At 36.5% G+C, this 16,016-nt stretch overlaps 1 protein-coding gene across 1 annotated transcript in view; it reads right to left on the reverse strand.

Moving 5' to 3' along the window:
- Positions 1-5,172: 5,172 nt before the first annotated feature.
- Positions 5,173-16,016, reverse strand: part of ATG4C (autophagy related 4C cysteine peptidase) — a 34,938-nt gene continuing 24,094 nt past the window's right edge. Inside the window, exons 9-11 of the mRNA XM_074961606.1 lie at positions 15,598-15,674; positions 11,286-11,405; positions 5,173-6,720 (exon numbers count right to left, since the gene is read on the reverse strand). Of these exons, the coding sequence (XP_074817707.1) occupies positions 6,550-6,720; positions 11,286-11,405; positions 15,598-15,674 (368 nt within the window). The 3' untranslated portion in view covers positions 5,173-6,549. The remainder of the gene's footprint in view (positions 6,721-11,285; positions 11,406-15,597; positions 15,675-16,016) is intronic.

Genomic DNA, 16,016 nt, shown 5'->3' on the forward strand with positions numbered 1-16,016 from the left:
GCTTGTATCATCTAATGAGGAAACAGAAACAATACCATTTGATGAAGGTGACCAATCGTACGGTCCAATGACAACTACTCAGGTCCTGATTTTCATTTACACTAAGGTTATGTCTACACTAGCACTTTTGTTGGTAAAACTTTTGATGCTCTCCCACCAACATAGCTACTGCCGCTCATTGGGGGTGTTTAATCATGCCGACCGGAGAGCTCTCCCCCGTCGGTATAGAGCGGTTAACAGGAGACCTTTCAGCGGTGCAGCTGTGCCACTGTAAGGTCTCTAGTGTTGACATAGCTTAAGGCTCTTTTACATGGCTGTGATGCTATAAAGGGGCTTTAAAATGGATGTAACTAGTTTACACTGCCATAGAAGTGTAAACAGCCCTTAGTGTAAATGAAAATCAGACTATCAGTGAGGTGTTCAAAACCAAACTACAAGGTAAAATTTGTTACGCAATCTATACTCTCACCCTGCACCCACAGTATGTTCAGCGCCAGATCAGGGCCTAGCTGTCCAATAATTGTGAAGAATGAACAAATTTGTTAAAAATCACATCCTGATCATGGATAATTCATGGACTGGGGAGACCTTAAAATAATCAAGCACAATCTGCCCCTATTGGGGGCTCCTGGAACTGCAGCCACAGACTATTTGCTCCATCACATACACAAAAATAGTCCATCAATACAAACGATGCATAAAAAGAACACCAGGTGGGCTGGACTTTAAACATGCTGTTTATGTTCATTGCTGCTATTATTGACCTTTATAACTCAATCACCATTTGATTTTACAGGTCATCAATAACTCCTGGAAATAAAGCAGGTCTCTGGACTGAGCTCATTCTTTACTGTAATTAACGTAACTTACAAACATGCTCCCCCATGTTAGTGCTACACTTTCAGCAATTAAGGTTGCATCATATCATCCATGAACAACACTTCTTATGTTTAGGGATTAAAAATTCACAAGACTTTCCTTGGGCTGAAAAATTCTTTGCTTAACAAGATAAGAAATTAGGACCCAACCATCCAAGCCTAACACACTTGATTGCTGTAAAACTAATACACAGCTGCCCACACAGATTTCTATGGTCATTTCACAAGCAGAGAGCTTCCAAGATAGGAATCTTAGTCCTTCTTTCATGCTCACTTCTGCTATTTCCAGCTTTTGAGGCCCCTAGCCATAATAAAAATAAAAAATGACTCATGAAACCAAAATAAGGCACCAAAAAAAAAAAAAAAAAAAGTGAGACATAATTTGAATTTTTTTTTTATTTAACAAATGCTTTGAAAGTTGCATTGTCCCAGAGAGCAGTTGTCTTGGTAAATCCTGAATGATGTGGTCTCCCACAGATGCCTTTGAAGATCAGGACCATGGCTTTGAATGGATACTGGACACAGACTGGGAACCAACAGAAAGTGGAACATGTGGGCGAAGTGCTCATGATGGGTAGTCTGTCTCACTGAGTAGGTAGGTGCAGTCACAAAGGTGGACCCTCTGTATTGCATCCACCTTCAATCCTAGATAGAGCGTTTTACAGTGATCCAGACTGGTGGTGACAAAACACATGGGCCATCAGAACCAGGTTTTCATAGAAAGCTTGTGTAAAAAGGGGTTGTGGTCACTGACCACCTAGAGATGAGTGGAAGACAACCCCAAGACTTTGCTTCACTTTGATAAATGGAGGCATATGCCCTTGCTAGATGCAGAAGACAAAGTCCCAGCTAGTTATTCAAAGCTCTGTCAGAGGTGACTCCTACTGCTATTAGACTTGATAAAGAAAAATGCGCCCGTCCTAAGAAAAGAAAGGAAACAGCAGAAATATTTATTGGGTGGGGAAAGAACAGGCCTATTTGAAAGAAGCCACATTCCATGATATTGAGAGGCTGGTTCCATCAAAGAAGCAAGTAACTAATCAGTCAATGATTTGTATAAGCCACTTAAGAATATAGGCCACTGCTGGGTGTGTGAGTAACTAATGCACAGTTGGTTTGTGTTTGAAGGCAGCAGCAGTAACAGTGATGACACAAATTAATTGCACAGTTTTCAGGAGATAATGCAGTAGAAGTAAAGATAATTACTATGCGATTAACATAGTTTCCAATTAAAGTCCCCTGTAGTTACAGAAAAACATTTATTTCTAGTAACTTGGTAATTTAACTTGTGTCACCACTGTACATGGACCTTCAGGGATGAGGACAACCTGTGAGCTTGCCTGTGCTGGAGTCAGGAAATATACTAGAATGCTTTCCAAACCCAATGTGTCAGAAGTTCTTAGGTCTTCTTTCTGTGCCCTAGCCATTTTTCACTGGGACAATGGGCTCTAAACAGAAAGTAAGACTGGAAGGGGTTAGAATCTTGAACTATTAGGTTTCAAGACCTATGTAACTAGCTTTATGGGCAACAGAGAAAAGTCATGAAACTAGCTGTATTTCTAAAATACTGACGCCTAGTATCAGGCATTTTGAAAACTATGTAGACAGGTAGAGATGAGGACTACCAAAGGTGAAATGTCATGGGTAGCAAAGGACATGCAAGAGTCGCTAACATAGACATGATAGTTAAATCCATGGTAACAGATCAAATTGGCCAGGAATACAGGAAAGAGAGGTTACAGAACAGAGGCTGCAAGTGATCTGACCAATAGGGATGGGGGGAAAAAATTTAAGGACAGAAATAAGCACCATATTTCATTGAAAGTACAAGTGGAAAACTTAAATTCTCCCTTAAGTACCCAAGCTGGAATTTGGCCTGGACTGCCCTACTTTTCCCAAGAAGTACCACAGAATTATAATTAAATCCCCCATGCCTCCTTCAAAAGATTCCCCAGTTTTCATTTCTGTCCCCGACTCCCCTTTCCTTGTTAGATGCTTATTGACACAGATTTTGGGGCATTTACCTAAATCACCAACATGGAAAAAGGAACAAGATGGAAGCTGGAGAAGTGAGAGAAAAGGTAGCTGAAAATTGCTACCATTTTCTAACAAATTTGTGCAGCTGGCTCTGAGTGGCAAGCTATCTTGATAGACTAAAGGACCCAACAACATCATCACCAGCTGTCTTAACATTATTGACAGTTTTGCTACGTAGGTTTTCCTATCTATCATAAAAAGACACTGAACAAAAGGTTTATCATTAAAATTAAGTTAGCTAAGGTATTTCAACCATTGGGGCTTCTTCACAAGTTAGAAGAGTAAGAAATGAAAATGTTCTTACAGATCCTAGAACAATGTGAACCTGTTGAAGTGTTAGATACATTTTATATTTAACATTTATTTACAATAAAATTATTTCTATTTGCAGTCAGAATGCCAATCCATTCTTCTCATGTACATAAAATAATTCTTACATACATATCTATAGACTGTTATCTTGTGTGGTTACATGCATGTTTTATTTTCTGATGTAAGCGTGACTTCCGCCATGGAGCAAAGGCGGAGGAAATGGAAATCCTTAGTCAGCATACTAGGTTAAAAGTTACATGCATTGTACTGCAGTAGGTTCTTTTACCTATAATCCATTTGTAGGTAAGTTTGCTGCAAGAAGGTTTTATAAAAACTGGAAGTACTACGCTTAAAGTTAAAGCATGCTGAAATGGCTTGTTGAATTGAAGTCTATAATTGTGGCAAACAGACTCACTCTTAGATGAACGATTTATAAAGTTACCTAGCCCAGGTAATTTTGTTTTAGTTTAAATACCAAACCTAATCTTTCCCACTTTGCAAATATGTCCTTCCCTCTCAAACCCACTCCAGTTTCAAAATTTAATTCTGTTTATTAGCTATCCACCATGGGACAAAACTGACATCCTTCAGATTAGCAGCTCAGTTATGGTTACTGCTGTAAAAAATGCGGCCTCTAATAGGAAATGGAGGGACATTTCTTTTAACAGAGATGTGATATTTTATGTATATACATGCTTACATACAGCCTTATTGTAATATTTACTGTAGCACATTTATTCCCCATGATCAAAACTAAGTATTTCATAGAGTCAGGAAAAAGTCTACTGGATAGCCACTTCAAAAAATATTCACTAAACTAAATGCCACTTTTGGTTCCTTGCTTAAAAAGTTACTTGTAAACTCCCAAGCATTAAAGCCTGTTAGGCATACTAAATTTATTTTTATTATTTTATTATTACAGGAATAGACACTGGAAACGGAAGGGATGTTATTAGTTTATCTAGTTCACCTTAAGCGTAATTATTCCTTATTGTACATTTGTTAGTGTTTGGGTCAGTCAGGTATCAATAGTCACATGTGATGGGACTTCCAACACTTCCTTGTGAGTGTTACACAGCATAATATTCTCCTGTATGAAGTTTTCCCTTTAGTTTTCAGAAAGTTATATGTTCTTGTACCACCCAAGTAATTCCTCTTCTCCTCACCAGAGTTTATACATTAAATATTTCTGAAGTGTCATGCCCTCCCCTTAGTAATAGATTAACAAAGCCATACATATTTGTTAATTTGCCTTAAATCCATGCCTACAGGCCCCTGATCATTTTTATTGTTCTTCTGCGAACTTTAATTTGTTAATACCTTCCTGGTAAAGAGGCAGCAGCAGAAAGGAAAGTATCAGTGAGATCAGGAAGAATTATGACCTCCCTGTTTTATGACATGAGTGTCTAGATACATAGCCCAAAATTGCATTGGCCTTTTTTTCCCTTAAGTGCAAGATCATATCTAATTTGTTGTCCACTATCCCACATAGGTCTTGTTCAGTAGTTTTGTTTTCCGGACATACTCCCTAATATTTATTTTTTGCATTATTTTTCCACAGCAAAAGTAGCATTAGAAAAATGCAAGCCAAACTCAAATCTACAATATCTTCATAGTATTTTCTAGTCCTCACTAGTATTCACAATTCTTCCCAAATTAGCATCTGCATTTCATTAACACGTTAATTTTACTACTACTTCCGGATTATTAAGGAAAAAATATCAAACAAGATCAGCCCTAACTGATTCCTTATGTATATGCTGGACCTAAAAGTAATATTATACTGATTAAAAATATTATTTAATAAGGAGCAGATTACCATATCCAATCAACTGGAGAATTTTTTTTTAAATGAAAACCAATGACACTGAAAAACAATCCCCCTTTTTTGGAGTGGTACCTCAATGAATAAATGTGAAAATGAACAACTCAACTCTGGTACGAACATGCGTTTGTCTTAGATCTGCCTAAAATCTGCCTACTAGTAACTCTAATCGCTGTTCTCATAAAAGGAAAAAAATTACTTTAGTGATACATAGAATATTTATTGTTTGGGTAGACAACATTTGTGCATTCTTTGCCTAAATGGCACTTTAGAATAAGTTAATAGCTCATTTACAATACAATAAAATTTGCCTTAGAGTATTTGTACCTCAATATTTTTTTAGATCCAGAATTCAAAGAATTCGAACAAGAGAAATTTACCATTACTGTTCAAAAGTACATGCATTTAATCTCACACTTTAATAAAGTTATTTTTAAATTTGTAGGCAGTGTTAAATGTGTATTTTAAATTCTGAATTTGCTCTGTTAAAGCATGAAACTGTTCATGTAGATTTATTTGCTAGATGTTCTGTACATCTAAAATCACTACAAACAGTGTACAGTAATGGCACATACCAGAAGATCATATCCCAGAATATTTACTGTCTACCCCCAATTTGCTGTTTTATGCTCTGATTTAGAAGCTGCACGGGTAGGAATAGAAGTCTCAAAATTACATTGTCGAGTCAGGAAACAAACACTGCTCCCATTTAATAACGGTCTATCTGCTTTGATTGGTTGCAGTTAATATTAATAACATAACCTTTAAAAATGGTAGGGAAAAGCCAATACTTCATATTCATTCCTGATTTTAAGGTTCAACAAGAAGTTTAATGAGTAGCCATTATAAAATCATACTGCTAAATAGTACCTTAACTCACAATTCTGCTTATATAATTGCATCTGGATTGTAGCTAACAATTACTATTGATATATCAAAGTTACATCTTGAGTAGTGCAATGCTAGAAAGGTATCTCATGGTTACATTATTCACCATTATAGGGGCGTAGGCAGCAAAATAGATTAAAATGAACAAGGCTTTTTCTTCAGGAGCCCTAGATTCAGGTTTTGCTTACAACTGGAAACAATCCAGTAGTCTCAAAACTAGATGACATGTCCACACCACAAAACCACCACATAATTGGCAGACTGTTCAGGACTGGAACAGCAGTGGGGACTGCAGGTCAAGACTGAGGCTCATTGGCAGAGGTATCCAGGAGGGTATGCATGGTACCCAACCACACTACATTGTGTCTGGCTCTAAATAATGCTATCTGTCTTCACTAGCAAAAAGTGTCATCATATTCATCCAACTATCAATGAACAAACAAAAATAATTAATTACATTTATAAGTGACATTTTAAAGACCGAACATATACGACATGATAATCTTTATGAAAATAGATCAATTTCAATATTGCTTGTCTTGTGTGATTTTTTTTTTTAAGGGCAAGTGTTCTCCTGGACAGCTGCCAGTACCCTATTGTAAAATGTCCTTAAAGCAAGACAAACTCTTCTGTACTAAATCTTTTTAATCTTTTCTTTTCATCCTCGGAGAAAAGGTCATTTTCTTCATGGAGTGGACTGGAGGCAAAGTCATAGTCTCTAGAATGACCCTTTACAAAAGTAAACAAGGGATATTTCTCCTTAGATGAAGATTTCAGCATCTATAATGCAAGATAACATACCGGATAAACTGTTAATTGAAAATGAAGGGATAAAGTCCCTGGGTGTATTGATCTAATTACAGTCACACATAATTTACAACATGCATATTTGTATTTGTTTTTATTTTCATTTGTCACATTAGAATAAAACTGCACAGACTCTCAATAGCCCACTTCTTCTGGTAAATAAATATGTTTCTAACTCAGCCTCCTCATGAAACAATAGCCACACTTGGAGTTTCAGGCCCCAATCTTCAACTTGTTCCACACAGGCAAACTGAACCACTACACATGCAGAACTCCATTAGCTTCCACTCGTGTGGAACAAGTTGCAGAACAATCTTCATATCTTCTGTCATCTCTTGAATTGCAAGCAGGATTTGTGGGCAGGTTAGCACCTTCTGGAATTTGTGGAAGCATTTTTATGGCAGAGACAGAGCACCTATAGCCATCAATACTTTTATTAAGTTTAAACATATACATTTAAGGGAAATAAGCCAGCTCAAGAGCAGATAAATCTGACAGTGGACTAAAAATGCTAACAGACTGCTTTAATTACATGTCAGAAACCTCCCTGGTTATGTCCACACGGCACACTAAGCTTGGGTTCTGATTCAGGTTTGAGCTCCAGACCCTCGTCAGTTCCCACACAAATCAATCTGACTCAGGTCAGCAAACACCCAGGTCCCAGGTCCTAAGGCCCTGCCAGGAGGGTGTGTCAGAGTCCAAATTCCTCAGACTCAGGTCCAAGCTCTGTCATTCTGCATAGTGGATGCAGCTCACGCTGCAGACTGGAGTCAGAAGGTCTGTGCAATGCAGGATGGATACATTAGTATGACAGAGACCAGGGTCCAGCAATTGTAAACCCAGGTTTATGATGCCGTGTGGACACTCAATCGTGGGCTTGGAAATACCAAGTCCACAAGCACATGTCCCACAGACCTGGATTTACAATACAGTGTAGACATACCACCTGTCTCCTCAGAGACGAGGAAGCTGAGCCTCTATCAAGGAAGCTATTCATACTAAGGGTGATCAGTCACAGGTACAAATAAAAAGTTTTAATAGTAGGTGTTATTGGCCCATATACAAAAGGGCTTAAATGTGCTTTCCACTGTTTAAGGGATTCAACACCCACTGAAGTTAAAAAAAAATTGCTGATCACCTTTGAAAGTAAATCTCGATACACAGCTATAGTATATGCAAAGCTACATTAGTCTACAGATATAATCTGCATTGAAGTGATCAAACTATGAACTCCAAAAATAATTTGTTTTAATGAAAAACAATCTGAAGCACTAAAAAACTTAAATAGATATTTAAACAGTATGAGCTATTTAAAAAAAGTAAGGCACTGGAAAATTATGCTCTAAGTAAAATCAGATTCTGCAATTTTTACTGTGCTCTGCAGTTTTCCACTTTATTCTAGATTATTTTAATTCATTCTATTATTGTACTGTGAAACCTAAAGAGTAGGGCAAGGAGAAAGTGAGAGACATGCAGACAACTGTGATGAGCAGAAGGCAATGAAAAAGGAAAAAAGAAAAGAATGAGTACTGGGGAAGAAAGAAAAAAGTTTAGACAAGAAGAAAGACTGTAGGTCTCAGGGGACTGCGTAATTTTATATAGAGTGTTTCATCACTAGGTCATTAGATGAAGCCAGCCCTGGGTCGGTAGCAACTGACAGTCACATGGCAGCTGCTTCGTGGCCTGTGAAATGGGTTAGTACACATAGCCCAGATCCTAAATGACATGTGTCTGCAACACAAAAACCATCACCACAGTTTCAGAGAAGCCAAAGTAGTAACGAGACTGAACCATTGTCTCACCCCTAAAGGTGGTCCCTCTAGGTCAGGACTGAGATACATGAATGAGGCAGCATGGGAGATGACAGAAGACTTCATTCTCTAGAGCCATTACTCTGACACCTCTCCGAGTACTAAATACTAAGGGAAATGATAAAAGATTAGAGAGAAAGAGAAAGTAAACTAGAAAAGGTAGCAGAAAGCTGATCATAAAACAACTGCAGTATGGAACTTGATTAAAATGAGCAATTATTTCCGAATTGCATATCCCTCAGGGACTACCACTACCTTCCAAGTCAATGGGCAAATTCTGGACGTGGGTTTTCTTAATCAGTATTCTAGCTTTCAAAAAAGTTAATGCAAAAGTGTGTACGTACATAACATTTGTTATAGAAGATACTTCCACCCAGACGTTCACGTGAACAGGAGACAATTATCAGAAGAGATCTCATTAATTTGACACGCTGAGTCCCATTAACTGACTGCTAAGCAATGTTTCTAAAGCATTTATTTCTATAGTATCTGCTCAATAGATATAGATGACAGAGAGGACACACTTCCAAATGAATAAATCCCTGTGATTCTCAAACATGTATATATATTTTTTACAACCACTTCTACAACCTCCTTTTTTTGGGAAACCTATAGTACAAATTTGATCACTGTTGCATTTTTACCAAAGAAACATTCATTCTAAAAAAACATGAACAAAGTAACTGAACAGTGTTCAAAGAGCTGCTTGTTTTTCAATTTAGTTGGCTTACAAAACACACACACACACTTGTGCACACAGAGAAAGCTTTATCCTGTACCAGAAATATCATTGCTTGAATGAATTATGAGATGATGCAAAAGCATGGCAAAAACAGCTCTGCAGCCCGAGAACCACTGCTCTCTCTCTCCAAAACAGGAATTTAGCTACATTTCTTAATTTTTGTAAAAATTTAAAGTACATGGTCAGTAATTTACTTTCAAAGATTAACAACTTTATTTTTTGTGATTTCAAGGATATATCTACACTGTGTTTTAAAACCAGTAGCAGCAAGTCTCAGAGGCTGAGTCTACAGAACCCTATTACTTCACTTGCTACAGAAGCAAGAATCTGAAGTCCTTCATTAACCTAACCTGGGTGTCCCCACTTGGAAGTACACTGTGCTACCATTCAAGGCATTAAGTTACTCTTAAAGTGATAATAAATGAACAGAAAAGTAGTAGTCAGAGGCAGAGCAGGAAAAATGAACAAACTGATGGGGCAGACTGGAGGATGACAGTAGGACTGTTCTTCACACAATATTCATATGAAAACTTTCCTATTTTTTCGGAAAATACATGATCTATTTTTGGGTATACTTACATTGCTGTCATCATATTAATATTAAAGAGCCCCAATCCAAAATGCTAGTAAAATAGTTTTAAGACTAAAATCAGCTCCTTTGACATTAAACTAGATGCTGTTTCAGAGCATTCAACAAATGGATGGGGAGAGAAACTCACCTGGCCTGAGATTTAAGAGGAAGACAATGGAAAAAAAATAAGAGAATTTTCTTACATATCTTAATTTTTCATTCATTATTCTGTCATGTTCTTAAAACTCCTCTCAAATACAGCAGGGCAGATAAACTAAACATAATGAAACTTTTCTTTATAAACTTTCATTCCATGTCTCTATTGTTCCTGTCCTCTAAATCTACTTTCTAGTTCTCCATGTCTGAATCATACAAAAGAAAAAGAACTTCAGCGTTAACCAAAAAATCTACTGACCACTATATGTGGTTACTAAGTTTAAAATCTGGATATTACTTATTGGTTCATACCTTATCTAATAAAAATATTTACCACTTACACAGAAAGTTATATTTTCTAAGTGTTGTACAAACCTCAATTCCTTGCAGAGATGTGAAAACCATTATGTCAAATGTATTAATATTGTGATGCATCTTTTGTTATTGCTGAATCCTTTTATAGGCAATTTTTGATAATAAAACATTTGGTTGTTTGGTACCATAGCTAACACAACACACATTAGCACTGTATCACATTATTGGCAATCATACACTGCAATAGTCTAGCAGAAAACATCTGTCAATTAAATTCAAACCTACCTAATTAAACCTATTCCTATGTTCTTAAAGTGGAATGGACATGATTAGGCGGGTTTACTGTATGATACCTGCTTTGCTAATTTAAAACAATGCTTCCAAGTCATAAAAATATTGCTTTATCTTTAAATGTAATCAAAAAAGCACTTATATTAACAAGAAATAATGCACAGTTTTGCTTTGCTCAAACATTTCCATTTCTTAAAAATTTCATCTCCAAGGGATGGATTGCATTTTAAAAATTCCTCTTCAGGTAGAAGACAATCCAATGACTGTAAAAGGTGCTGTCTGCAAAAATATTTTCATTTCAATAGTGCCACCTAGTGGAATAAACTTATACTGAGTCTACATAACAGATACTACACTAGTTTGTTTCAGTCTGTCTCTTATACTCATCTTCTCTTAGCAATCATCTCTTAACACACAATTACAGAAGTTATTCTCCTTTTCGACTTTACATGTTCATATTATGGGATGTAAAAATATTCTAGAATTATTGTATGTTTGTGCTTCATCAATAACCCCTATTTCTAGAACAGGATGGGTTCCATTTAGTATAGATAAGACTATATTTTCTATCCTTAGTATATACAGTACATACTATTGTAGTTCTTGATAGTGGGTATCAGACAGATATCAATTTCATAATTTCAACACTTACCTTAGTTATTTCTTCAGAAATTCTTTCAAAGTCTTGCATGTTTCTACAATAAAATCCTATTGTACAGCTGGGATCCATGTTTTTGAATGACATCTTTTTGGGGGAAGGACAGTGAAATGACTGCAATTATGGAGATAAAAACATTTTAAAATATCTTTTAAAGACATGAGGAAGGCACAGATATCAATGCACATGCCTTTCTATTAATGGTTTTAACATATAATTCACCATGCCACATACGCTCCAAAACCAGTACAAGCTTTAAAGTTATTTCTGTTCCCCAAAACATTCAAGTTATTTCACCCCTGGACATTCATAAGACCATATAACCTAGTACTGTTTATATTCTATTTACCAAACTTCCACATTAGGCCACATTAATGCCAGTCCAAAAAAGGATGTGAAATCTGTCAAAAGTTGGAGGCTCTAGAGAGCATTTTATGAACATTTCCAAGGTAGAGAAGGTGAATGCTCCTCTGCAAAGTGCATTTGTAGCAGTAATTGCACTCTTACAGTTACTGCTCTACCACCACCTCCCATTTCCCCCTTTTCCCCACACCTCCCTAAAAGAGAAATGATGGAATGTATTTTCATTAGCAAGAGAAGTGGGTTAAAAAAAAAAAAAAGGGCCGAGTACTACAATATACCACAAGCACAAAAATCCACTTCATATTTTACACACAAGGATTTTTATTTTAAATGCAAAATTTGTTCTTATGATAGATGACACATTGACAGCCTTTGAAATGGAAACTACGAGCGCTAGCGGTGCAAACTTCCCCCCACTACTTCACCCGGATCTAGAAAGAATACATATAGGGTAGTTCACTTCACGCTCTGTAGTAATTAAATGGGCATGGAGACTGAACATGGGTAACAGTTGTTGGTTTCGTGTTTACTGAGCTGGACAAAAGTCATTAACTGATTTCACATGTCGCAATATAGCCACCTGATGGTTAAACCATTTGGTCACTACTGATCTAGGCTGCAGTCAGTGATCTAAAGGGGTAAGGCTCTGTATCCTACTACTACTCAGAGCTATCCATACCCCAGATCCTCCATTAAATCACTAATAATCCTCTTATAATAGCTTAGTATTTAAATCTAACAAATCTTAGTGCTCCACATTTCATGTTCTACTGAGACTGGACTAGTAGTTTTATTCTCTGAGTACTTCCGCTATGAAAGGAAGTAATGTGAAATACATATGTAGATGTGCATCAGGCACAAACTCAATTAGCTTATCCTTGTGTCAAACTAACAGTTGTTAAGTTCTAACCTGGCTCTACAGAAACAGCAACAAAGCAAGCTAATACCCAACACTCTATTGGTGTAGAATCCCTCTTCCTAACACCTTCCTACTTTTCATTTTTGAACTCGGTACAAAGCAGATCTGCAAGAGTACAGATTGCTACATAAAATTTTAAGGTTTCTCTCATTGTGGTAGTTGTACACTATTGGCATGTACTGCTCTTTACTACTGACTGGTCCAATTACAAATAAAACAGTTTACATTTTACATTCAATTTTGTTACAAAATCAATAAAGACTAGCAAGTTATATTTCTGCAAGACTGAGACACCTATTTATTGTGTTTTCCCTAATACTGCCCAAATATTATGCAGTTCACAGTTAATCAAGGTTAGATATAGGGAGTCTGCTTTAAGAAAAGCATTCGAACAGTAACATTAAAGGTGGTATTGGAACATCCTAAGACTAGTTTTGTAGAATGTTCAGGAGAAGTCTTATTAATGCTGTGAAAGTCACTACCACAGAGAGAAGTGGATAGGCATATTTTTTTCATTCATCCAACAAACGGATTCTAGAAGCCAGCACAGAGTGGATTGATTTCCAACTTATTCTGGACAATTTGTCAATTTTGAAAATATTTCCTACAGAGAAAGCTAACAAGCTATTATCCACCCTAAGAGAGCAATTTCTGTTTACTTTCTGACACTTCTGGACAACTCATATATTACTATTCAATGCACTGAGCATGACCTTCCGATACACGATCCTGTATCCAGAAAAGCAATATGAAGTGATCAAGCCAAGCTGGCAGCTTCTGCATCTTCAAAATACATTTAAAGTATATTATTACTTGGAAATTCATATTAATGACACCCAGCAGCACACTCTGGTGCACAAATCACTGGACTAGGAGCCCACAGATGTAGGTTCTATTCCTGGCTCCCTGAGCTGCTCTATGACTCCCACCTCTTATCTAGTTAGACTGTAGGATCTTCAAGGCAGGGACTGTATTTTATTATGCACTTGCACAGTGCTTAGCAGGATAGGACACTGATGCTAGTTAGGGTCTACAGGCACTATCCTAATACAAATAAAGTTAGCTCATTTACCAACTTCCATCTGAGGACCTCAGAAGGGCACTATAAAATGAAGAAAGTTTTAAGTATAGAACATTTTTTTTGTTTGAGACTATAAAAACGACCTATATTTCTTTTTAAATTCAGAACCACTAGTTTTCTAGGGTGAACTTTATAATCTCAGACTACATGAGCACCTTAATTAAAGCATCTTGTTAAAATTAAACATTAAAATTAGTTTCATTATTGGTTTAACCCCGTGCTAGGTTTTAAAATTTACTAGTGTTTATGTAAGCTTAAAAGGGGTCCAAACAGTTCTGCTAAACACCCTATTTGATAATATTTTGATTAAGATATTATGATTGACTTCAGCATGTTACCTCTTTGAAGTTGGTATGTTAACTGCACTTTACTCACAATAGTGTTAGACAAGGAAATTCAAATAATTCCTGCTCTTCTCTCTGTTTTTAAACCAACTGTTATACAGCAGCAACAGCTTTGGGGCCACAATATAGTTGTATACTTCATTACAAACCATTTGACTTATGTTTTACATTTAACTAAATGTCATCAGTTTAAGAATGTGCTGAATTCCCCAATTAGCAGGTTAAAGGATGCACTCACAACACGTAAGCTTAAAAGAGTATTTCTTCCCCCACCTCCAACCCTGCGCAAGTATCTGCAGCAAAACTTTAAGTGTTACCATCGTATTCATTATACTGGTGACATCACAGCCACAGAACCCTGCTGGTACCAACTAATAGGGGGCAGGCAAATGTTCCTCCCTCCCCAAATATGGTGTGGTTTTGTGAAATTGTGTTTTAGGTTTTGTAATTTTTAATTGGAAAAACCCCAGTGCTAAAAACTACAGTCTAGAGACCAGCTCTATGCTCTAGTGGCCTGATCCTGCAAGCTGCTGTGAACCCTGGGTGCGCAATGAAGTCAACAAGAGCAGGCCCCAGATGGGTTCTGTAGCTGATAAAGTGTCATTCAGAGAGGTTCATGTAAGGCTGGACATTACAGGATCCAGAAGGAGAAGTTTTAAACTGCTGTACTGAATACCTCTTCTAGCATGAGTACTGGGGACATATTGGCTTGTCTATGGGCTGCTTGTAAATGCAGTTCTTTAGTACCTTTCCCTGGATTTACTCCTTTTTTTTTATGTGAGTTGGAGGAGAAGGGGAGAAAATACTAATGTAAAAGTCTGATTTTTCAAGACCTAGACAGAGCCTGACAAGATGCATTAACTATAACCTGAAGGAGACAGCATGCCATAGCTAAAAAAAGAAACAGTAACTACACTTTCAGACTTGACAAGTCCTTGAAAGCTACTGATCCATGGAGCTAACTTGATTAAAAATAATAATAAAACAATCTGTTGAGAGGAACAGCATAGAAGACATCAGTAAAAGCAATACAACAATGGAAAATTCTGATCTAAGAACTAAAAAATATGAACTATAAAGTAATTACGAGTAGACAACAGTACTGAAATGGTAATCACCAAGTCTGCCCAGACAACACACTGAAAATTCCTGGTCAAAGAAGCAGAGAGTAAATTTGTGTAGCCGAAAGTTCAAAACAAAGCTGAACCCTATTACACTCTAACATATATTTCTGACACCAATTCATTATTATTATTTTAAGAGAACCCATGTGTAATGTTTAAGCTCGCTGGTACTGCCTAGCTGTCTATAATGGAAAATTACTTAGTGGTATGATCATTTATTTGTGGAGGGTTTCTGGTATATAACAAGATACAGACAAAGATAAATGAAGTAATAAGTACATAATAAATTAAAATCCACTATCAAGTATTTAACCTTTAGTCATTTTTGTTGATTATAAGTCTATAAAGAAGGGCAAAAATTTGACAAATAACATGTAACTAAAACTGTAAAAATACAGATAGCTAGAACAGCTCTAAATAATTAGTGTTTGATTCATATGGGAAAAAAACAGTACCAGCTCTTTATCCACACTACCTCAAGAGGGAAATCCTTTATGCTGACATCCACAAAAGATTGGCAGTAATGAGGATCCATGTAAATCAAACTGTCATCTACAAGGACAAAACAGAAGACAAGTAATTCAAAAAACACCTTATTATTACACTGCTTACAATCCAATTTCTATGCAGAACAGCTGAAAAAAAAAAAGCCAGCAAGTAACTGCTTGCCAGACTGATATTCATTGACGGAAGCATCGGTTTTTGCAGGACAGATTAACTTTTGCATAATCAAATATGCTTGTATAAGCAGAATTTTTATAAAGTGATGAGACTGTCATTTAATTTTTGGTGATAAAATTACTTTTACAAACACACAATTATATTCTAGAGTTTGCATATGAAAAATGTATTGTGCTACTTCATCCTGACAGGAAGAACATATTGCTTGTCATT

This window comes from Natator depressus, chromosome 8, assembly GCF_965152275.1.
Source record: "Natator depressus isolate rNatDep1 chromosome 8, rNatDep2.hap1, whole genome shotgun sequence".
NCBI lineage: Eukaryota > Metazoa > Chordata > Testudines > Cheloniidae > Natator > Natator depressus.